At 43.2% G+C, this 25,300-nt stretch overlaps 1 protein-coding gene and 1 long non-coding RNA gene across 3 annotated transcripts in view; one reads left to right on the forward strand and one right to left on the reverse strand.

The window, feature by feature from the left end:
* Positions 1 to 17,534, reverse strand: part of LOC106782902 (uncharacterized) — a 160,567-nt gene extending 143,033 nt beyond the window's left edge. For both annotated transcript variants that reach the window (XR_011434177.1, XR_011434178.1), the window contains exon 1: positions 17,288 to 17,534. This is a non-coding gene — a long non-coding RNA (uncharacterized lncRNA). The remainder of the gene's footprint in view (positions 1 to 17,287) is intronic.
* Positions 17,535 to 17,707: 173 nt separating this feature from the next.
* RGS2 (regulator of G protein signaling 2) lies at positions 17,708 to 20,408 on the forward strand. The gene is given in 5 exon segments (NM_001144133.1): positions 17,708 to 17,817; positions 18,923 to 19,024; positions 19,128 to 19,189; positions 19,771 to 19,937; positions 20,214 to 20,408. Coding segments are annotated over 5 exon segments (636 nt in total).
* Positions 20,409 to 25,300: the final 4,892 nt, after the last annotated feature.

Consider the following 25,300-nt stretch of genomic DNA (forward strand, 5'->3'; position numbering starts at 1 on the left):
TGATTCAGCTACACAAACCTAGATGAATCAACATATAACCAAAACCTAATCAATACACTGACAAAATAAGTATGTGTGAGAGGTTAGCAGACTTGAGCCACGTTTAGTCCTATTTGGTGAAATGGAATGTTTTAACGCGTGTGTTTTTCTTGACAAAATAGGAACGTTGCTCTCAAGGAAACTACCAGGGGCTGTTTGGCCCACTCTCCCTGCCTGTTGATCAGGTCTCGGAAAGCCATGGATATTTTTCTGTTTTAAAGTCAGCCATGGTATTGAAGCCAGGTACCTGAGGGTTACTGTAAATATTCAGTAAGATGACCTTTGACTTTGTTATGAAAAGAAGCTAATCTTATCAATCTGCTGTTTTCATGTTTAACCTGAGGGGTGTCTCAAGGGCCACAAGGATTTATGAGCTTGTTTTACAGACGGAAAAAGAATACCTTCCAGCCCCCAGCTGCCCTTGCCCCCAGAAGTCTGATGGCCTAGGGGCTTATCAGGAGCCCCTAATCCTCCTCTTTTTGCTGAGGAAGACTGGCCCTGAGCGAACATCCATGCCCATCTTCCTCTACTTTATATGTGGGACGCCTGCCACAGCATGGCTTGCCAAGCAGTGCCACGTCCACACCCGGGATCCAAACTGGCAAACCCAGGGCCACTGAAGCAGAACGTGCACACTTAACCACTGCGCCACCGGGCCAGCCCCTCTAGGGGCCTAATTCTTATTCCATGAAAGGTTGGGAGACCCAAAAAGGATAAAAATCTGGCCTATGTTAATGCCTACACTCAACTATATAATTGTGCACATACCAAAGATTTCCAAAATGTATTGCAGAATAGCAGAACAGCAAAACCAGTTGTCAAGTAGCAAAACTGACAGAGACCTTGGCGATTTTCTCTTCTCTAACTGTTAACGGGCCACACCTTCAGACCCTCATTTATCAGTGGCTTTCCTATTGACATCAACTTACGAAACTCTATATCTTTTTCAAGTTTCGCTATTAGGTTTCGCATTACGTTTGCATCATATGTTATTGATTGTTAACTACCAAGACTAATATTAAGTGGGGAGAGGGTTTTGAGTGGCAAATGTATTGGTTTTCAGTGCCTTAGTGGAATTTTCCGATTTTGATGGCTTTTGCAGCCCTGTGCGCCCAAGGCCTCAACAGAGTAGGATAATGAATGATCAGATAAGGAGGACACTCTATTCCTACCTTAAAAGCTTGTTGTGAGGGTAAAAATGAAATTCTACTTGGCACACAGTAAAGCTCCATAAATGTAGCTTATTTGTATTTTTAAAGATAGAAAGCAGTGAGCAGAAGCCATTAGGCAGAAACAAGGAGAGATAAAGAAGGAACCACTGATGGAATAGGAAGGAATCTCCAGAAGGAAGAAGAGAAAGAGGGGCTGAGTGACAAGCATGACGGACAAGCGGAAGCACCCCCGGCTCCCCAGGGCTCACGGACCCCAGACATGGCAGCCTGGCTCAGGGCTTCCTGGCTCTCCTTTCAGACTGTGAGTACACGGGGGCCATACACGGCTATCACCGAGGTAAGCTGAGGAGGACTCAACCCTGAAAACCCCAAACACACCAGTGAAACCTATTCGTTAAGTTTTAGCCAACCAGACTTGCCTCTGATGAGATACTAACAAAAGAAACATTCCTTTTCACCCAACGAAAGAGCCCTTCTCTTTTCTGATTTAACTGAGTCGCTAAACCGTTCCCTTCCTTGAGTTTCAGTAGATCCCAAAGGATATTCTCTCCAACCTTCATGTGAACACAATTCCTTAGTAATACACCAAGTGTGTACAACACTCCACAATTTACAAAGTGTTTTATTTCACATTCACAAAAGGAGAGTGTAAAACGAACAAACTCTGGGGATGGAATCTAGGAATCTTCATTTTCAATAAGATCTCCAGATGACTAGCCAATCCCCTTATTTCATATTTTTCACAGACTAAATGAAAATCAAATTCTAGTTTTACCTTCCTAGGAATATTTGCGTGTCATGTGAAGTTGCGTGTCTTTAAGAACTGTTCAATCACATACTCAGTCTCTTAGCTTATTAGATAAATTACTGATACCATCCATGGGCTTTTCATTAATTAGCTAATTCAGTACTTTATTCAACAATTATATATTGAGCATGTAATTACCACGTGCCAAGCAATGTATGAGAGGCTGGATTTCACTAGCTCAACTTTCAAGGTCAACCTTTTACAGGCCATAATTACACCGTCAGGGTACCCGTGAGGAGACCCGCTGATGACAACTCAAACCGAACTTCGCATAGAAACATCAATTCCATAGCGGAAAGATTACAGACTTGGAATCCAAACCCTGGCTATGCCAGACTTGTTTGCTTTTGATTTGGGGCAGTTTCTTCCCATCTCCAGGCCCTTATATGGCGATAATAGCACCCCTCTTATAGAGGTGGAGGGATAAGAGACAACAAGAAAAGACATGAAGTGCCTGGCCAGTGTTTGGCACATATAATAAACGCCCAATAAACAAAATCTATCACTATTATTATTAAAGGGGGCAGGGCCTTTTTTCTAAGGAAGATTCTTGGAAACCCCTATTTCATCTATTATTAATATTCTCATTTTTCAAATGGAAAAAAATTAAGCTCAGAGAAGTCAGATCATTCATTCCTCTAACAAACTTGTCTAGCACTTACTATGTGCCAGACCAGGGCTAGTCTCTGCAGGTACAAGGACGCAGAGGACAGAGTCTCTGAACTCAAGCCCCCATTGTCTCCTAGAGGAAACAGAAGAATGCTAAATGCCCTGAAAGAGGGAAGCACAGGGTTGTGGGAGAACATGAGCCAGCTCATTTGGAATGCAGGGTGGAATGGTGCCAAGGAGGCTCCCCAAAGGGAACGTCCTGGTGAAGCCAGGTACCTGAGGGTTACTGTAAATAATAAGAAAATGAATACCTTTTTTTTTTTTTAAGAATGTTCTCCCTTATTTTAATTTTCTTTTTGAGGAAGATTAGCCCTGAGCTAAGTGCTGCCAATCCTCCTCTTTTTGCTGATGAAGACTGGCCCTGAGCTAACATCCGTGCCCATCTTCTTCTACCTTATATGTGAGACACCTACCACAGCATGGCTTGCCAAGAGGTGCCATGTCCACATCCGGGATCCAAACCGGCGAACCCCAGGCCACCAAATCAGAACATGTTCACTTAACTTCTACACCACCAGGCTGGCCCCCGTGATTACCTTTTGACATTGTTCCCAACACAGACATAGATGAGAAGAAGCTAATCTTCTCAATTTGCTGTTTTCTTGTTTAACCTGAGGGATGACTCAGGGGTCACAAGGATTTATGAGCTTGTCTTACAAAAGAAAAAGAATACCTTCAAGGAAGTTACAATCACCAGATAACCAGTGCCCAGCTGCCACTGATGCCCAGAAGTCTGATTGCCCAGGGGCTCACCAGGAGTGAAAGATACACAGATTACCCCTTTGTTTCTCTGAGACTCCTCCTGCCAAGGAGGAGACCCTTAGCTCTATAAAACCCCCTGCTTTCTTCTCTTGTGAAGGCGGATTTGAGAGATCCTATCCTCCTGCCTTCTCTATGTTTTGGCCAATTTGAATAAACCTTTCTCCATCTCCAAGCTCCATGTCTCAGTGATTGGCACACGAGCTTGAGATGAAGAGATCCAGTATCACAAGCTGAGCAGTCCATGAAGTAACCTGACAAAAGCAGATTACCATTCACAGCCTGGCCTTCAAGGAAACCAAATCCTCATCTCCAAGACCAGGGAACATCCCAGCATATGACAGCTTCTTTGATTACACTCAATTAACAAGTATTTTCTTAGCACTCACTTTACGGAAACGTCTGTACCTGGTGGCCACCAAGGTGAATAATTATAGTTCTTCTCTCACGAGAGCAAAGGGGAAATAAGACAAACAGATAACCCAGTCAAAACACAAGTGGCAATGTTCAAAGTCAAGTGCTGGATATCCTCCTTCATCTTTCACCTAGTTCTCAGATTTTCAGTGTGGATGCTGGGGAGTCCTCACTTTCCATGTGGTACCAGGTCAACACCACTGCCACAAATGTGGATCTCACCTCGTAGCAGAGCTGGGCGGACCTTATCTATAAGTTATAATACAGGTCCTTTAATTTCTGCTTAACACAAATTAAAAGGAGCTTCTTTTGTCACTCGTAGGTGCTAAGAATTCTATATTTCACTGTGCAGAATGTTTCTGCTTACTTTAAACTGTTTACTAGTGGAACCTATCTGAAATATTTTACCTAAGATGTCTACATCTTAAAATGGAAATTTCTCTTTTGAGAGCTCTTGCCATCAGATTTGGGGATCAGAATTATGCTCGCCTCAAAAATTTACCGGGAAAAACTTTCTGTCACTCTGTGCTTTGGAGCAATATAGGAATTATCTGACCCTTAACAGTTTTATTCAGCTTATCTATAAAATCCGTTGAACTCTGAAGTCACTACTCAATAATATCAGTGCTCCCTGCTCAGTACAGACTCACCTTCAGACTCCTTCTTAACACAGCACTCCACATAACCGTAAGTCACAATCATGGATTGGTTAATTTATTTTCAATCTTTCTTCTGCATTAAGAGATTAAGATCAATTATTTTCCATGTATGGCTTTGACCACATCCCATAGATTTTTATACACAATTATCCCATTTTTAATCATTTCTAAATAGCATTGAACTTTTATTTTTATTTCCTCTCTGACCTATGAGCTCTTCATTTAGTGAACTGTCCATATACAGCAAAACCTAGGGACACTGACTATGTGCGTCACATAGTATGGGTGACATAGCTTCTTAAAGAATGGAATTGAACCCTCACCCACTGCCTCTACAGCATGCCCCTGTTTAAGCCACTGTTGCTGCAAACCAGAAACTTTTTCAGCTTACGTTGAAGATGTTATCCACTCACTTCTCAAGAGGCTCCAACCTACCTGCTTTTCAAGCCTGATTGGTTTTGCCTCAGTTTGGTCTCCCCCGTTTCACATACTCCCAAAGTCCCACACTCATGTCAGTGGTACCTTTCCCTCCTTTCCATTGGTCCTACAGAGATTCTCCTGTTTTCCTTGTTTACTTTTTTGCTTCTTTCAATGTACTGTGGACAAGCAGAGAAGGAAAGCGCATGGCTCCCAGACATGACCTTAAAGTGATTATGTATAATTTTTTTTAATTATGTTTAATTTTCTTTCAAGTGTTACCCCAATTGACCATACTCTTAACAAGTCTTTCCTCTTTGTTTTCCTCATCTTGAACCTAAGGAAATTACCTAAATGGATCACTGTATATGACATCCACTATATATTATAATGTTATAATAAATTTGGACATTATCCAAATAACGCAACACTGCTTCTATGTGAACAGAAATTCAGACCTTAAAAGCAGTGAAAGTACGAAGGAAATTATTTTCTGTCATTCCGAAAGATTTAAAACCATCAGGCAATGGCCTGTCCTCTAAAATCTGTGATATGTTAGGCCTCAGGTCCATTTGCCTGACAGAAACAAAAAGAGGGAAACTATTACATAATGGCTTGAAATGGAAATTCCTAAAAAGTCTCAGAAACAAGCTACTTTTATATTAGATGTGATTTATTATTAAATTGTCTAAGACAGATGTACAGAGACACAGAGATGGCTCCATTCAAATATATATTGCAATAGTGAAATGAAAACAAATGATAAAACCATGTAGTCTTTTTAATCCTGTGGGTTTTAAAAAATATTTTATTACAAAAAAATGTGAGATTATCCACATATTCATAATGTTTTAAATAAATATCCTATATATCACTGCCTTGTCAATTTTCATCCTAATTTGGATCTCTGTTAAGTAGTTTTATAAACAAAGTGTTCTATTTACAACAGGTAAAAGCCAGATTTGTAAAAAACTAAAAAATAGGTTATCTCATAAATTGCAAACAGAAAAAAATACCAACGTAAAGAATAGAAAACTAATTTATAGGGGCCAGCCTGGTGGTGTAGCGGTTAAGTTCCCACACTCCACTTTGGTGGCCCAGGGCTCACCAGTTCAGATCCTGGGGACGGACCTAGCACTGCTCATCAAGCCATGCTGTGGCAGGCGTCCCACATATAAAGTAGAGGAAGATGAGCACAGATGTTAGCTCAGGGCCAATCTTCCTCAGCAAAAAGAGGAGGATTGGTGGCAGATGTTAGCTCAGGGCTAATCTTCCTCCAAAAACAACCTAATTTATAAACATTGCAACACTCAAGGTTAATATGGAAACTTTATAAGGTTACAATCAGAATTTAATGATAGATCTGTGAACATATGAACCTCTGACACAAGTCACACTGATAAAAGATGGCAGACTCTCTGGAACAGTAATCATTCCTGCCTGCCTTCCTTCCTTCATACGTCCATCTATCCACTCCCTCAACAAATATTGACTGAGTATCCTCTATGTCCCAGGATACAATAATAAAAATAAATATATGAAATACGTCTAGTGGGGGATACTGACAAGAAAGCAGGCAATTACAATCCACCGTGGTAAGTAACTTGACAGGTACTGTGAAAGCATGTAGGAGGGGCACCTCACCCAGATTCGTTAGTGGAGGGAGGAAAAGTGGGCAGGTGATGTCCAGGAGAGAAAGTTCATTTAAGTGATACCCAAAGAAGTATGGATAATATAGAAGACAGTCAGATGAAGGGTGGGAAGAACAGAAAACAGGTCCTGGTAGAGGGAAGAGCATGTGCAAAGGGCCAGAGGAAAGAGGAAGCATGGCACGCAGAAGGAACTAAAAAATATTCAGTAGGGTAACTGTGGCATAGAGAGCCATGCAGCAGTAATCAACGATAAGGCTGGAAAGGCATTCAGGGGCCAAACAAAAAGGGTCTCACAGGTCACTTCAGTGAATTCGGAACTTAACTTAAGGACAATAGAAAGCCATTAGTGGTTTTAATCAGGAAAGCAATGAAAACCAGATAAATGTTTTAGTAAAATCATGCTGGCTGAAAAACACATAATTCATTAGAGAGGGTTGATTAGAAGATGAGAGATCAATAAGAAGTCTTGCTTAGATCCATAGAGAGATGGAGAGAGAATTAGGAAGGTGGAAATAGGAGTGAAGAGAGGACATTTATAGATTCAAGATACATTTAAGAAGTAAAATGAAGAGGCAGGCCAGATTCAGTATGAGACTGGGCAAGGATGGAACTCAAAGGGGGTCACTCTCCCTCCACTCCCTTCTGTCTCAGGTAACGGATGATGGAAGCACTCAATGAGATAGAGAACAAAGACAGAGCAGCAGGCTTAGGTGCAAAGATGGGAAATGCTGTTTTTAACAAGCTCATTTGAACTGCTGATGAGTCATCTCTGAATCAAGCTAAAGGACAATTAGCTGGAAGGGTCTGAGATGAGGAGATCGGCACTGGGATTCATCAGCTTACAGACCACAACCGAATCTATGGGGGTGGATGCACAGAGTGAATGAGGAGAGCAAAAAGAGAAGACATCTAAGGAACTTCAACATTTAAGGGACAAACGAGCAGATGCTGCAAAGGAGGCTGAAAGAAGAACCTCTCCCCAAACAGAAAATAAATTTGATATCCCTATAAAGATTCTCCGCTTAGATCTGGGAGACCTATGTGTTGGCACCACTCACGTAAACGTACGTATGTCTTTACTATATATATTAAAACTTTTGTTCTTATTATCTTTAAGCTAAATCAGGGTGTAGGGCACTGCTCCAGTCTCTGACACATATCCAGTTGCTCAAAAACAGGAGCATCAGTCACAAGGGAGGAAAAACAAAAAGATCATCAGAAACAGAGGCCAGATGTCTGCCCCACCAAGAGACCGGCCCCTGTGTAACTGACCCATAGTCTTTGTTTTGGGAAGACGGGCTTTAAGGACACTAGTTCACCATCTCCCATCTTTGCTGGCAAAAATGAATAAACCCTTCCTATTCCGCTGACTTGCCTCCTGACATTTTGGCTAGTGTTGCAGAACAAGCTCGTTGCTCAGTAACATATGGAGAGAGGTCTCCTGACCACCTTAAGCTCACATCTTCACCAGGCTTTCTAACTTCTCATAGCCATCATCGCCTACCCTCTTCTCTACCCTCTGCCAACACACACACACTCACAAACACACCTTCTCCTTTTCGTGAAGTTCTTAAGCACTACTGTCTCAAATCAAAAAGCCGTCTGTTAAGGGAGCCTGTTTACACACCATATGTCAAAAAGAAACCTTAAGTATTATGTAAAAAAAAGGGAGATGCTCCACCCCGGGAGCAGCTTCACAAAGCAGAGACTGCTTCCCCCAGATGCTCCTCATTCACCAGCCGACCAGATCATGGCGTGCCCCAAAGGGCAGGACCGCTAGTGTCTCCTGGAGGGGCAAAAGAGAAGATAAACAACGAAATGCCAAGTTGACTGAAATTCTGAAGCTCTTTGTTTCAGCTGGGTATTTCTGGGCAAGAATTAAAGGCTTGGCACCCTTTGGCAAGACAACAGGAGGAATGACTCAGGGCATCTTCCTCGTACCTTGACATGGATGTTGATTTATTCTTTCAAGAAAACACTACAATAAGTGAAAAAATAATAATAATAGCACTCTCTGAAAAAACCTCTCTCAGTCCTGGCAAAGATGAAGTTTTCACATCCATTTAAGCCCCACCAGATTCAGGATCTGGGTGCTATTCCCATATTTCCTGCTCTTCGGAGAGGGAGGCTGTCAGTATGGGGAGACTTCCCTGGAATCTTACAGTTACTCAGCATTTGGTCCCGCTCAATCAGCGTCTTGGACACCCAGGCTGTTGTTACGCCATCGGACAGGATATGCTGTGAAGACTTTCTTCACGCCTGGTCAGGACAGTGCAGTAATTTGGGAACACTAAATTTAGCCATCTCTGGGCTGATGTTCACTGCAGTAGGATTTCATCTCCGTCAACTCACATGTCCCGACTTCACAGAGGCCAGTGAACCAAGCCATAAGACAGAGAAATGGGTGACTATATTGACTCCCACTCTCTATATCCCAATTTCAGAAAACCTAAACTCTCCCTCATGATCATGACTTCATGAAGAGAAAAGGCCATCAAATGAGACGTTGACATCTCATAGTCAGGGTAAATTTTACAAAGCAAATTGGATAATCTCTCCCCAGTGGCTGTCTCTTGTTCTGCCATTACCATGGAAAGAAAAGACCAGGCTTTACCACAGGTTACAAGACAAGGATGAGAGGTCTGAGGGCAGAGCCAAGCATCAAGCTGTAACAGCCTATATCAGCTGACCTCCAGCTGACCTCAGGCACATGAAGGGGTCCAGCCAAGACCTGTAGAGTCACCCAGCCTGGTCCAGCCCAGACTGGCCAATGTCAAGTCTACTCCAGGATGCATGAGTGAGCCCAGCCAACTCAGTAGAGATGCCCAGCCCAGCTCAAACCAGTGGACCCCCAGCCGACCTGCAGACTCACTGTCAACAAGATTGAGCTGGAGAAACTCTGGGTCCCCCATGGCCTAGGAATCAGCCTGTGAGGAAGGCTGCCTCCAGCATCTAATACCTCCAGAGATCATTATTCAGAACAGAAGTACCCTGAAGAGCTTCTGTATCATCAAACATTTCACCACGCGCAAGAAGAATTTGAAAAAATCCTGTTTTCCTTTCTCACAGTTGGACTGTACATTCTTGAGATGGGAAAACCTTTAAAAATTCCACTTCTTTCTTCCTTATTTTTTAAAGGTGGAAATGGTGAGGTAAGGTGAAACCTTTATAGGGTCCTCCATAATCTCTCCCCCTCACCCCTTCCCACGTACACTCAAGGCCAGCCAGACATGGCGGGGCTCTAAGAGTAGGATTTTTTCTGTGGCCTGTATGGGTCAAATAAGTCTCTAGGGCCACAGAAGAAAAAGTTTAGTCAAGAGAAGGAACAGTAGCCAACAATTTACTGTATTTGTCACCCCTCCTGCACCTCCATGGTGGTCTGCCCTAGTTATCAGCTCCTGGACTGGCTCCTGGCAGAATGCTCACTCGTGTTCTCTACAGTCAGGATCCTGGCAACCGGAAGTGGCTCCAAATAGCCTGGGGGATCTTGGAGGGTCTGCTCACGGCTGTGACGCTCAGTGTTGCCCCAGTTCTGGAGACACTCTGCCAGCCAGTGGCAGCCCTGCCCGAGAACATCAAACCAGACCCAGATGCCCAGAGATTACTATGGGAGCTGGTCCTACTTATAGTCATAGTCAGATTCTTTAATAACTAAAAGGCCACATTACGCAAGTAAAAACAGAGAACTAGACACTGAAGTTTCTGCCCTTCTGGAGGAAAGATATCAAAATGTTGACAAGTTTAACCTAATTCAAAAAGAACTTAAAGGCCCTGAATCAACTCTAATGAAAGTAAGACTCAAGAACAAACTATCAGAAATAGAAAAACTGGAGCCCATTAATAAACAGCTGGAGGGGCTGGCCCGGTGGGTGGTGTAGTAGTCAACTTTGCGTGCTCCACTTCAGCAGCCCAGAGTTTGTGGGTTGAGATCCTAGGCATGGACATACACACCATTCATCAAGCAATGCTGTGGCAGCAACCCACATACAAAACAGAGGAAGATTGGCATGGAAGTTAGTTCAGGGCCAATCTTCCTCACCAAAAAAAAAAAAGAGAGAGAGAGCTGGAAATCTCCAACTCTTTGCTTGGGCTTAAAATACAGACTTTTAGAAAAGGACTTAACAAAGAGAAACCTAAACATTTAGAACACACTGACATGACAAGAAACAGTCAGTCTGTAGAAGATGCATCAAAATACATCCAACGTCAAGTACCTACAAGCAAAACAGCCTTCAAAGTACACCAGAAAAGTGAAGAACAACTTCAGACAAGACTAACAAGATGATTCAGATGGAAATTCTCATTTTCAGGAAGTATATAAAACTGATTTCACAAGAAGCTAAAGAATGGATAGAAAGAGTAAGCAAATTTATTAATCAAAAAAAAAGAGTTTTTGGGGGCCAACCCCATGGCTGAGTGCTTAAGTTCGTGTGCTCTGCTTTGGCCGCCCAGGGTTTCGCTGGTTCGGATCCTGGGCGCGGACATAGCACTGCTCATCAGGCCACGCTGAGGCGGCGTCCCACATAGCAGAACCAGAGGCACCCACAACTAGAATAGACAACTACGTACTGGGGGACTTTAGGGAGAACAATTAAAAAAAAAAAGCAGAAGACTGGCAACAGTTGTTAGCTCAGGTGCCAATCTTTAAAAAAAAAAAGAAACACATTAAAAAAAAAGTTTAAAAAAATCCCAAAACTCTACTGCATATGGAATAAGTTCTGAATGATTAAGAAAGTCAGATCATTGCTAAAGACGAGAGGTCGGTCTGCTGTTCATGAAGACAGCGTGGATGGTGAACCTTGAAATCAGATATTATAAACATATAGAAAATGGAGACTTCTAAGATGAATCCAAAGGACTTTTGAAGAAACTGGTGTTGCTGAGTTAAACGCTGGTCTAGGTCAGGCTAGGCCAGGTGACTACGCTGGCCTCAGCTGGGTTTATTTAAAAACTTATTTAAAAGCTCTTGAAGACTCTGCAACCAAATGCACACTAAATTAACCGAAGGAGATAAAATAATGGATGCTCTGAAAGACCGTAAGTCTCCAAATGAGAGAGCTTCGCTACCATCAGAAGAGTGGGGGATGCAGTTAGAAACAACAGGCAAAGTCCCAGAGCCAACTTTACGTCCTTCCCAAGCTGCACTGAGAAAAAGAAATGAATTTTCACCCAGCGTCTAAGAAAGAGAGAATTCACCTTGTAAAGATAGAGGAGAATTCTTCTCAAGTAGATGAAAAGATGAGCATGTGAAGCTGAACATTTCCAAAACATTCTTGAGGAAGAACTTAAAACATCTCAAAGAGTAACCTGACATCCTTAATGATCCCGATGGGCCATTTGGAAGAGGCCAAGGGGACCACCAGGGAACCAACAGATGAACAGACCCCAAGAAAGGAGTTGTATCAGGCAGTGATCGCATGGGATCCAGGGTCCAGTGCCCAGTGGAGACCAGATGGACTCCTCCCAGGGTCAGGACCACGGACAAAAGAGCCCTCCATTAGGCCAGCCCCATCCTTCCCACGGCGCGTCCTCCACAGAAGCAAGACGGAGCCTGTCCTGGTGCCCCGTGAACCGGTAGACACTCAGGGCCTTCGTTTGATTCAACCCTTCCACCTGAATGGGAGACATGGCACCCTAGGAGCAGCAACAAAGAGTGGGTGCTAGGAAAGCAGCCACAAAATGGGAGAAAGAGTCACTCCAAAGAAACTAGCCCTGTGACAAAGTTTTGCTGAAGGCCAGCCATGTGCATTACGTACCGTCATCAACCCAGACACCCAGGGCGTTCCCCGAAATGTTTTCTTTTAACTTCCTTGCAAACGAAGGCTGCTGTAATTACTTCCACCCTAAAGAAATGAAGCCTCGGCACAAGAAGGCTAAGCAATTTGTCTGACGCCATAATAGTGCCAGGAAGTGGGAACTAACAGTAATATCCCAATTATGGACAAACCCGCCAGCCACCTGGCTCTCCTAAGAATGACTTACCAAAAGAAACGCAAAATTATTTTGTCTTCTGAAGCTGAAAATGTTATGCGGTCTAGTGCCATTAGTTCAGCATTTAAGATCGGAATATTGAGAACATGACAATTGGGTCAGGGCCTCCTGGCATCTCCTGGAAAGCACTGTTCTTTTTCTAATTAATTTGGTTAAGATTTAGGAAATTGTTTTGTCTAAAAAATGTGTTTGGGAGAGAAAATCCACAAGGCCTTAGGCTTACAAAGTAGTCCACGGATCAAAGACCTTTGTAAATCTCTTTGCAAAGAGATTCCTTATTTACTAAATGAAAGGCAGCCCTTCTCCACACTTAAAAAAAGAGGGGCTGGCCCGGTGGTTCTCTGGTTAAGATCCCGGGTGCAGACATGGCACTGCATGGCAAGCCATGCTGTGGTGAGCATCCCACATATAAAGTAGAGGAAGATGGGCAGAGATGTTAGCTCAGGGCCAGTCTTCCTCAGCAAAAAGAAAAAAAAAAGAGGAGGATTCGCAGCAGATGTTAGCTCAGGGTTTATCTTCCTTAAAAAAAAAAAAAAAAAGAACAAAAGGGGGTTGGCCCAGTGGCATAGTGGTTAAGTTTGCGTACTCCAGCAGCCTGGGGTTCTAGGGTTTGGATCCTGGGCATGGACCTATGCACCACCTATCAAGCCACACCCTGGCAGACATCCCACATATAAAGTAGAAGAAGTTGGGCATAGATGTTAGCTCAGGGCCAATCTTCCTCAAAGAAAAAAGAAAAGAAAAAGAAAAAAAGGACAGACTCTCAGTGATTGACATCATATATAGACCTTTGAAATCTTGTATAGTATGAACTCAATATCCCAAAATTTCAAAAAAGTAGGCAATAGGATATTTGCCACCCTAATGATTTGACAAAATTCTGTGCACAGAAATTAAAATCATAGGCAGAAGAAAGGCCAGGGCCAGGAAAGAAATTCCTAGCTTTACCTCTGCACCTTGTAGACATTATGCCATCTATGTAATTTATGTTATAAGAAAGTATTTATCATCACCTACCCTTCCTGAGGTTTTGTATAGCCCAATGTCACAGAAGACAGCAATCCCCTAGCTTAGACTTCATGCTATGGGTCCTTTAACTACAGAAACCTATTAGAGGTATTTAAATATACGTTAGCTTTTATTTGGAAAAAAAATCTTTGTGATGCTCCTGTTGTTGGTTCAGAAGCCCTGTCTTTCCTTTAGGAAAGGGGGTTATTACATTTATGAGGCGCTGCCCGCATCTGAAGTACGACATACTCCACACCATGGATGAGGTGAAGGCAGAACCACGGAAGAATCTAACCAGAGTTACCAACACAAGGACTGGGAAAATTACTAACTCCTCCGTAAGACATGTCAAGTATCAGGCTGAAACTCTGATTCATTCCTGACAAAAACACTTTCTTTTTTATCAGCTTCTGCATATGCAAATTACACTCTAAGGAACACAGTAATTACGATTTTTAAATCTCAGGTCATATTAGGAGTGAAGAGTGGAGTACAGAATCTTGTGGGGTCATATGTTCATTCTGTTAAAATAGTATTTCACCAGCTAAAGTTAAGCGAGAGGAAGGGAAGGAGGGAGGGAGGGAGAGAGAGAGAAAGAAAGAAAGGTGAAACCAGAAGAAAGGAAGGAGGAAAAGACAAGTGTCACTTCCTCAAATATGGTCAACAATTTGACCATAGTAGAAGTTTTCATTTTTTCCAATTACTCATCACATCCTTTGCCACATGGTGTTTAATTTCCTAGTTTTCTTTCCCTGTTTTCAACTTACTACCCATGTAAGATTTCACGAGGTAAGCAACAGGTTTACAGCTTTCACAAATTTAGGAAGTAAGATCTCTTACTGACCAAAAAAAGCAAAGCGCGGCGTAATACACAGAATGGTCCTTTTGTGTGTTTTCTAAAGCATGTATCTTGTTTCCTAAATTTCTAAAGTATAGATGAAAACTACGTATAAATATTTTTAGCTAATAATAATTAATAATTTTTGGTTAATAATGGCACACAGTTGGAGGGGAAGAGAGAAGTCCGGCAGGGAAGGCATTAGCTTTTCATACTCCCCCTTTGATATTGCTAGAAACTTGTATTTTTTTTTTCCTTCTTCAGTTAACTTAAAAATCTTTTAAATACAGAAAGTTCAAGAACCACGCTAAGAACCTCCACCACTAAATTCAGAGAGCTTCTCCAGTAGAGGGCGTAGCAGATTCAACATGGAAAATGTATGGTTAGTTTAGCAAGCCATTCTCCAGCTGTGGTTTTGCTGTGCAGTATTTATAACGCATTGCATTGTTTCTTCCTCCACCACGGAATGGAAAATATGTGTCATCTTAACATTGAGCAATCCCATTTACCTAAAAGCCAGTTGCAACAAAAAAAACAAAGAAAAGTCATCAGACATTGTAGCTTGGCTTTTACGTCTCCCTGTCTTCCTAAAAGACAGTAAAATGGCAACTTTTGGATGAAAAGATTTCTCAAGTCTATAGTACATATCGCCTTAACTCTTAAAATTACCCACAGACACAGAAATGATAAGTTTACATTCAGATTTATCAACCTCATAATTTTCATGAAAAAATTAACTTTCTGCCACTTAGGTGTTAATTGGAAATGGCTTATGAAAAAAGCAAATAATCAGACTTACAAAAACATCTAGAATAGTCTCTCTCTCTCTCTCTCTCTCTCTCTCTCTCTATATATATATATATTTGGTAAGGAAGATTAGCCCTAAACTAACATCTCCTCTTTCTGCTGAGGAAGACTGGCCCTGAGCTAACACCTGTGCCCATCTTCCTCTATTTTATTTGTGGGATGCCTGCCACAGCATGGCTTGATAAGGATTGTGTAGGTCTGTGCCTAGGATCTGAAACTGTGAACCCCGGACAGCTGAAGGAGAGTGCACGAACTTAACCACTATGCCACCAGGCTGGCCCCAAGAATAGTCTATATGTAAACCAGTTGCTTACATAGATGTGTATATATCCACTTTCGCAAATACATTAAGATGACTGAATTTTTCTGGCTTGGAAATTTCTGAAAAGTTTAAATGTCAAACAGTTTGCTTATTTTCCTTATCCTTATTTCCTGTCCATTCCTATTATGAGCTTAATATTCTGCAAACCTCTTGACCTCATGTTGATATTTTAATAGTACTTACAGATTTATAACCTAATTAACTCTGAGTTAATACTTTAATGATTTTCCTGTCTGTAACAGCTATGCTTCCAGATATTTTCCTCTTCACATATATGCAAATTAATAATAATAAACTTTTGTATTGTACTTTCAAATTTATAAAGGCCTTTCACAGAATATTCACATAATATCTATCGAGGTTGGCAAGAAAAACACATTACTCTTAATACAGGTGACAAACTGGGCCTCAAGATGGTGTGACCGGGCAGGTCCAACAGTTTACCTAGTAATCACCGGTTAACCTCAGACTCTATTTAGGTCTCCTGACACAAGCCCAGCTCTCTCTCCTTGCTGCCTGTCAGAACTCCTGGCCTTTCCACAATGAGAGAATTTTACCATCCAAGGTTGCAAGTGAAAAATACGATTGAGGTTTACATCGGCAAGAAAAAGCAAGCGTCTGCATATTACACATATTTAATAAGTATGGAATCATCAGAAAGTGAAAATAGATCTGGAAATACGCAAAGTTCTTTTAGACATGAGCATATGCTTGAGAAAAACGACATTCTTACATGTCACAAGCATATTTAAAGTATGATTACTGAAATCAACGTGATTTTCTGTTTCCATGATAAAGCACATGGCTGTCCTCTTTAGTAATAACTGCAGATTTTACTCTTCAAGTCAAACCTGGAGCTCCAACTACTGGCAGCTCACCCTAAGAATGTTAAACCAGCTCCAGTTTTCTTTTAACAGTTAAAATGCAAAGCAGAAGATTTGCAGCCCAATCAACACCTTGCTGTTAATCTTATTGTCTACTTAGATGCTTGATGGGGAAAGCACTTGAATATTGCACTGCAGTTTTAATAACGTTATCTGAAATCAAACCATTTTGTAGTTGAGGTTATCTATTTGTGCTTACCAATCAGACCATTTAAAGCCTGCTACAGCAGAAAATTTCTGAAAAAATAAATTAAATTTACTCAAGCAAATTGTTAACTTCCCACCTCCCCCCTTTTGCCAGTGAAGAGTTCTGGTAAATTCTAAGCCAACCAAGAATGACTCAGAGGAAATCCGACATCCTTGCACGTTTACACTCGAACCTGTGCTGTACAGCTGCGAGGTCTCGCTTTTTCCCTCTATCTCAGAAAAAGATCTGTGATTTCTGTTCTGCAAGGAGAGGCAGGCAAGGACTCCTGAGGACTAAGCCTGCAACCCCACGGACAGACCCAGCCACGTGCTTACTGGTGATCAAAAATGCACACCGTGTTGTCTGAGAAAGTCACTTTCTCCTGGTCCTTCCCTGACTAATGTTCATCAACCAAAAGCGTTCCCAAACGCCCAGGCGAGCTGCAGAGTAAGTCACAGCACTCACCCCTGCACCAACCCTGTTCCTCCCGGTCACCGTTTCCGTCCCCAAATTAAACGGAGTCGCACAAAGGAACAGGTGAGGGTCCCCCAATTTGCAGACGTAGCATTGAGGCGTGGGGAGAGGGCGCGCGCCCCCCAAAACGTGGGGGCAAATCTTAATTCAAAGGAAGGTGATTGCACTCGGGCGCGCAGCAACCCACCGTTCCCCGCGGGGAGTCATCACTTTCTGGGGTCGGCTGCACGTGCGCGTGGGGGAGGGCAGGGGAGGCGGAGGGGAGCCGCCCACTTCGGCTCCTCTCCCTGCCGAGCGCCGGGCCGCCCCGCCCAGGAGAGGTCGCCCGCGGCGACACACAGCGAAACCTCTGTCCGCTCCGAGTGCGCACGACTCCAGGACCGCAGACGTCAGCAGCGCCCTCGCTTCGAGACCCTTCGGCGGTACCCGGGACTGCGCAGGCCAGCGCTGACCCCGCCCCTATGCCCGAGTGGGTTCAGCCGGCCAATAGGCGCCCTCTGGAGGCGGGACCTGCGCCGTAAGGCCCCGCCCCCGCGCCTCCGTCTCTTATAAAGGCGGCGGCGCGCGCCCGACCGCAGACCCGAGCGGCGCGAGCGCAGAGCCTAGTATGCAAAGTGCCATGTTCCTGGCTGTCCAGCACGACTGCGGCCCCATGGACAAGAGCGCAGGCAGTGGCCCCAAGAGCGAGGAGAAGCGGGAGAAAATGAAGCGGACCTTGTGAGTACGGCCTTCTTCTCTCTCCCGCGCCCCGCTGCCGACCCAGCTCCCCCAGGGGGGGCTGCAAACCCCGTGCATTCGCGCTCGGCTTTGCCATTGGGAACTCTGTAGTCTGCGCCTCTGCAGGAAAAAACAAGTGGAAAAGGTTCATTTGCTAAGTAAGGTTAAATCACTGTAGTGTGCCCTTATTTTGTTAGGTGAGCGAAGGACTCTGGGCTAGTTTAGGAACTGCAGAAAATTCTTGATAGGGAGGCGGTGGTAGATGCGCGAAGAAATTGCGGGCTGGCTTTTTGTCCCCCTGCATTGAAATGACATCAGAGAAGCCTGCGGCTGAAGCGCGTCCGCTGCATTCGTGCGTTGCATGCTAAGTTCTGATCAGCTTACACAGCTGCTGCGATGGAGATGTTTTTGCTAGTGTTGGATATATTCTTTTGAAATCCAGTTTTGTTTTTTAATTGAAAAGCAGATCTCATCCACTCGCGACGGTGGAACAATAATCGTTGTGCATCATCTGCTTGAAATGAGTGTTGTGGTCGGGCCCTGGGATGGGGCAGACACACACACAGAGATGCCGCATTGTTCACAACAATGAGTGTTGTAGTTGGGCCGTGGGAGGAGGCAGACACACACACGCGCGCCGCATTGTTCACAGCTCCTGGCGTGGTCCAGAGCCTCTTGCTCCAAGGGTAGAAGGTAAATGACCATCGTCTGGCTCAAGGCAGTTCCACTGCGGTTTTATCAAGTGTGAAATGTCTCAGAACTGTAATTAAGTTGCAGAAAAACTGCCGCCCTTTGTGAGCCAGAAATAGCATCTGCCTTTGGAACTATGCAATCTAAATTCATTAAAATACCCTAACAATTTGAGGCATTCCTACCCCTAGTTATGAAACTAGTAATTATGTTGAGATGAACGGATGAAGCTGTTTTCAGGACAGACGTGCTGGGTTGAAACGTTAAATGAATAAGACGGACTTGAAGGGTTCTTGTTTTGTCTTATTTGGTTTGTCTGCAGCTACAGGGCGACTTTATTTGGTAAAAATGCCTTCAGCTCCCTTGGCGACGTCAAGTGCTGCCACTTAGTGAATATCTTTTTTTTTTTTTTAAGATTAAAAGATTGGAAGACGCGTTTGAGCTACTTCTTGCAAAATTCCTCCTCCCCTGGGAAGCCCAAAACTGGCAATAAAAGCAAGCAGCAGGCCTTCCTCAAGTAAGTCGAAAATCTTGTCGTTGCAAAGATGGACAGCTGGCCTGCTGAGCCCGGATGAGCGGCTGTGCTGTGCGTAAGCTAATGTGCGGAACCTCTCTTGCAGGCCTTCTCCCGAAGAAGCAGAGCTGTGGTCTGAAGCCTTTGACGAGCTGCTAGCCAGTAAATGTAAGTTCTCCTCTTGAATCGGATCCATTTCGAATATCGCAAGAGTCTGGAAAGGTGGTGTCCACACAGCAGAAGAGCGGCTTTCCCAAGGGGAATTCGAATTTACAATCACTGTAGCATAAGGCCTAGTTTCATCTTTTACTTCCCAGTGTCTAACCACGGAAATGTGTGGTTTTTTCACTCCGGTGGGAAGAAAAATTAACCTAAAAAGATTACACTGGCAGTCGGTCTTTGTTAAGATTGGGACAGCTTTTCCATTGCATACACTGTTGGCAAGAGGCTTTGTTCCCAGAGAACTTGTGACTCCCCTATAAATATTTGCATTGACGGCCAAGTTAAGTATTTATATTTTTCTAGCTGTGTGCCAACTTAAGTATTTTGCCTACTGGCCTCTTGGTCTGTAAGAGCTAAAGTCGGAGGATTACACGTTTGAGGGAAGTCTAGAAAATTGCTCACCATCTAGAAATAATAAAGTACGGGTGTGGCAGAGGAGGAGTTCTAGGAAAAAAGAGAAAGGATGGTTTGGTCTCTCAGTTCTTCATGTTCTGCATCCTTTCTCTCCCCCACCCGCTTCCTTTCAGATGGCCTTGCTGCTTTCAGAGCTTTTTTGAAATCTGAATTCTGTGAAGAAAATATTGAATTCTGGCTGGCCTGTGAAGACTTCAAGAAGACGAAGTCACCCCAAAAGCTCTCCTCAAAAGCAAGGAAAATATACACTGACTTCATAGAAAAAGAAGCTCCAAAAGAGGTAAGGAGAAAAAGTTCCTCATTTCAGCATATTTTGAACGTTCTTAGCACCAAAGTGAAACAAAGGAAGAGACAGCACGTTAAGAGCGGGGCAGGGGTGGAGGTAAAAATATACTTTCCCCTCATTCTAGCTTTCATTTAAGTTAGGTTTCTTCAATGATTTGGGCTGGGGAGGCTAACTGCACATTATAGTTTTTGGTTTTCGTTTTCAAATACTAAATAAATTTCAGTCTCTGACTCTGAATGTGGAATAAACCGGTTTCTTGTTTTATTTCAGATAAACATAGACTTTCAAACCAAAACTCTAATTGCCCAAAATATACAAGAGGTGACAAGTGGCTGCTTTACAACTGCCCAGAAAAGGGTATACAGCTTGATGGAGAACAACTCTTACCCTCGTTTCTTGGAGTCAGAATTCTACCAGGACTTGTGTAAAAAGCCGCAGATCACCACAGAGCCCCATGCTACATGAGATGGAAACGGGACCCTGAAAGTGGAGGACTTTTCCATTTTTTTCCTAAGGGGAAAAGTTGTGACCTGCCAAAAAAACTGACCTTGAATTCAGCCTGGGTGTTGAGGAAGCATCACTCAGAACTATTGATTCAAAGCTGGGTAGTGAATCAGGAGGCTGGGAGCCTTCTCGAAGAAGCTTGTATTGGTACAGCTTCCATGTCTGTAGAGAGCACAGGGAGAGAGAGGCCTGCATGTGGCGTGTCCCACACTGGAAAAGCAGGACTGTGAGACCAAAAGATGCAATGTAATAGTGTTGGTCCAAAAGCATTTAAAATCAATAGCTCTGGGATCATGTGGCCTTACCTAGCTGGCTGTACATCTTTCCCAAAACCAGTCCATGTTACCACGTAGTGGTTTTAGTTTTAGTTTAGTACCAAGTAAGATTAAAATGTTGACTATGTGCAAGGGTGTTGAAGTTCTTTGGACTCCGGATTGTCAGTACCGTTGTCTCCTGTAACGCTAAACCTGAAACGGTCTGTGTTTGAATTGTTAAATGGTGTGTGTAATAGAATGAGTGCTGTTATGCAGAAAACTACAGTGTCCGTTAAGAGTGCCAAAAACTGTCCGGAAGGCAGCTATACTTTGAAGTGGTCTTTGAATACTTTTAATAAATTTATTTTGATAAATAATGTCACTGACTATTTGGCCAAATATGGGTGGGGTTTTTTGTTTTTTGTTTTTCTTGGTGATTGGAAATATCGCAGACACAAGGGAAAACGTCTCCTTTCTGGTAAGGAATAGGCATCATAGTTCATGTGCCTCTTTAGTGAGAATTGACAGTCCTCAGAACTGGGAAATCAGAGTTGCAAGGAAGACATGCTCCTTTCACTGGAATGCTTTTGTAGGTCAAAGGAAGTCAGATCACATCCTTAGAACCACCTTGAAGTCAAGCTTTCTAATATAACCTTGTAAAAATCAAGCTTATTATTAAGGAAAACAGAACATTGGCCTAAAGCCCTTCATAAGTATCTGTTAAAGACCAGCTAAATAATGAGAAGTAAAATAATGTATTGGAGACAGAGCCCCCAAAATGAAAAAAGAATCCAAATAAAGTGAATGTAGGCCTACCATTTTTTCCCCTGGGTTCCAAGTTGCCCCACGGAGTACCAGAAGGAGCTTCCAAGATCCATACCTGAGGTTGTTCACTTCCATGATGGATCAATACAAAAGCAGAGGTTTCCTGAATCTCCTGCCTTCATTTGGCCAAGAAAGAAGCTGGTGATGTGACTTTAGATAATGAGGACGGCACAAGAAGCACATTTTTGTCTTTTACGCCTAATCTAGAAATGTGCTCTTTTCCTAGTTGAGGGAGAGAGGCCTTGAATCTATTACTCTTCAAACTGGCTTTTTAGAAAAGGAATACTCTTCGCCAGCAGCTTGCTTTTTTGATGACCTCTGATTATGGTTTTAATTTTACAAAGGGGGAGCCCTCATCTTGGATTTGAAAAGCTGAGCCCCTGTAGTGATTTCTCATAGCTTTGTGACCTTGGGAGTCCTCTTCTTCCCTGCCTTCTCAATTGACACCTTCCTGCTGTCCCACCGGCTCCTGGGAGGTAGTAAGGGGCTCGAGAAATTGTCAAGCACTAAAAAATAAATAAAAGCGTTTGTTCTGATTTGCCGAAAGAGAAGTTGACCTCCCATAGTTTAATTACTTTTTTCATTGTGCTTGTACTAACTTTCACCTTGACCAGACTTTCTGGCACCAACAGGCACCAGCTCCGGTGTCACCAGCAGCCAGAATAATACACAATAGGTGCCCCATAAGTAGTGGTTGAATAAATGAATTCTGAAGGTCGTTGCAGGAGAGGTTTCTGTGGAGAATAACTGGGTCAGGTCTACACAGGCCTGAATTTGGAAAGGTTTTGGCCAGCAGAGAAACCCAGGAGTCATGCCATATATCTAATTTGTCACCAACGCCTATTTATTTTGCCTCAAGTCTCCAGCCTGCGTTCCCTCACCACCCTGGTCACAGACGCCACCATCTGATGGCTGGATGACTGCAAAAGTCTCAACACTTCTACCCTCACTCACTCTTCCCCTCTCCAGTATGTTCCCTGCTTTTTAACTCTAGAGGTCCTTTAAGACATAAACTCAATCTTGTCTCCTGTTGCCTGTAAACCCTTGACAAGTTCCCCAAACAATTAGGATAAAGGCAATATGCCTAATATGGTCTAACACCTGCACAGCTCGGCCCCTCCCTCCACTCCAACCTTGTCTCCATCACGTTTCCCCCAGCTCTCTCTACCAGCCATGCTGGCCTACTTCCATTCCCTCATAGGTTCCATACCACTGGTCCCACAGGGCCTTTGCACGTGATGGTCCCTCTGCACGGACTGTAATTTTAGCTCTTACTCATCATTTATAAATCAGTGCAATTGTCACTTCCTCAGGGAAGCCTTCCCTGACCTCTTACCCTAGGTCAGATCCCTTTTTAGATATTCTGATAGTGTCAAGTTCTCTCATTTGGAGTGCTTACTGGAGTTCTTGCTAATTTGCATGAATATTTGATAATTCTCTGTCTTCCCTCCCTAGTTTGTTGATGCCATGATTTGACGACCCTCTCTCACTGCTCACTGCTGAATCCCCACACTTAGCACCATGCCTGGCACACAATGGGAGCTGCATAAATAATTGTTGAATGAATCAATAACTATGAAAAGGTCTTAGGAACAAATTTGGGCAAAACAAGAAATATCTACAAATGCACAAGGAAATAAGGACAAGGTTTTTAAAAGCCCCACTGGCTCAACTGTCTGAAAATATCTGCAAAGCTTCTTCCCTCGGCAAAAAATAAATGTCTCTTACTAGGCATGTTCTTTATAACTTTAATAGAAGGAGAAGCCAGATTATAGTAACAAAAAATAAGAGTTTTGGCTTTTTCGAGGCTGCTAAAAGCACAGGCTTTACTCAGGTGGTATTTCTCAGTGTTCTCTAGTGTGGAACAAACTGGAATAGATTTAAGATTAGAAACCACATACCTCCACAAATAAATATCACTTCATGTTCCAGTTTCTCAGAGTTCATGCATTTAGGACCCACAGTCCTTTCATTCTGATAATATTTCGTTTTTCCTATATTTTAAACCCAGGAGCATTTTGAAATATGATAATTTCATCCAGTCCCTCTGAAAAAGGTAAAAGAAATGTGTATTAGCTGTCCTGTGAGCACAGGGAGCACAATGAGATGGCTTGAAGTGATCACCCAGAATTGCATAGGAAACAAGTTTGGGAGAGGGTAGATTGGTAGGCTGATTGGTTGGTTGGTTGGTGGTTGGTTGGCTTTACCACAGTAGTTGATCATTTATGACGGTGATTCTCACCTTGTGGGGTTGGAGAGTAAAGAGCATTTCTCTGTGTCATGAGAGATGTTGCGGATGGGGATGCATTGTGCATTTGGACAGAATAGAGACTAGGAGGTGCCTACCCTGTGCCAGGCCATATCCTAGTTCTAACTTTGTTTTCCTATGTTAGCCCCAAATTACAGCCAAAGAAGGAGTTAGTCTGACTTTATAGGGTGGCATCGCCACTATTAAACCGTGAATTTGACATGTACAGAGATTCCCAGGGACTGGCTTAGCTGCCTTTCGACAACTTTAGAAAACCATTTTCTACATTTTTGTCAATGGCAAGGAGATGAGGTTTATCTAATTTTTGGCATCACAGCTAAGGAGCAGCTTGCAGTCCCTTGAGGTGACAATAACAACCCAAAAGAGTTTTGCCCGCGACCTGAAGGATAAGAAAAGCAGCATCACCAGCAGGAGTAAGAAGTACGTTCCAGCCTAAGGCAATAGCATTAAACACAGGCCTGATATGAACCATTCTGGACCAGCGATCCAGCATGACCAGAACACGCTACAGGTGGAGGATGAGGCCCAGCATGGGCATAGAAGTGTAGCCCAGGACCAGGTCATAGAGGGCCTTGAGTTCCCAAGGCTGGGATTTTATTCTGAGGCCACGGATACCAATCTCAACTAAAATGCACAAAAATAACTTGGGCGGCAATATGAAGGAGGAAGCGGGGGCAGGCAGCTGAGCTAGGAGACTGCAGCGATAGCCCAAAATGTGCCTAAATCTGGATATTGTCGCCAAATAATTCAACGTGACTTAACAGCAAATTATTCATCCCCTACTCTAGGCAGAACACGGGTCTAAACCTACAAGGAATAAATATAAAGACACCTGAGGCCTATTGCCTGTCCTCCGAGAGGCATCAATTAAGTATCTAATGAAATAATGTACAGAAATTAAAACATAAGGTGGGCTGTGATTGGTGATTAATTATCAAAAGAAGAGTACAAATATCTTTAGCTGGAATGAATCAAGAAACACTTGAAGAGACATTTTTTGTGAGATTTAAAGAATGGGTAAGATGTAATATGGATGAAAGGGAGAATATTCAAGGTGGAGAAACAGTTTAAACACAGGGTAAGGGGAAAGCAGGATTACATCTTACATTGCGCTATGATATTTTCGTAGGCAAATATTTTTAGTGGGGATATATATTCTAAAGCTATTTCATTGATTCACTTTTTTGGCAAGTATTTATGAAGGATTTCTCTGGGCAAGGAGGATGTGAAAGATTAGATGAAATGGTCATCTCTTTTTTTTTTTTTTTTTTTTGAGGAAGATTAGCCTAGAGCTAACATCTGCCACCAATCCTCCTCTTTTTGCTGAGGAAGACTGGCCCTGAGCTAACATCTGTGCCCATCTTCCTCTACTTTACATGTGGGATGCCTACCACAGCATGGTTTGCCAAGTGGTGCCATGTCCACATCCAGGATTCGAACCGGTGAACCCTGGCTGTCAAAGTGGAACGTGCACACTTAACCGCTGCATCACCCGGCCGGCCCAT

Source organism: Equus caballus, chromosome 30 (assembly GCF_041296265.1).
Source record: "Equus caballus isolate H_3958 breed thoroughbred chromosome 30, TB-T2T, whole genome shotgun sequence".
NCBI lineage: Eukaryota > Metazoa > Chordata > Mammalia > Perissodactyla > Equidae > Equus > Equus caballus.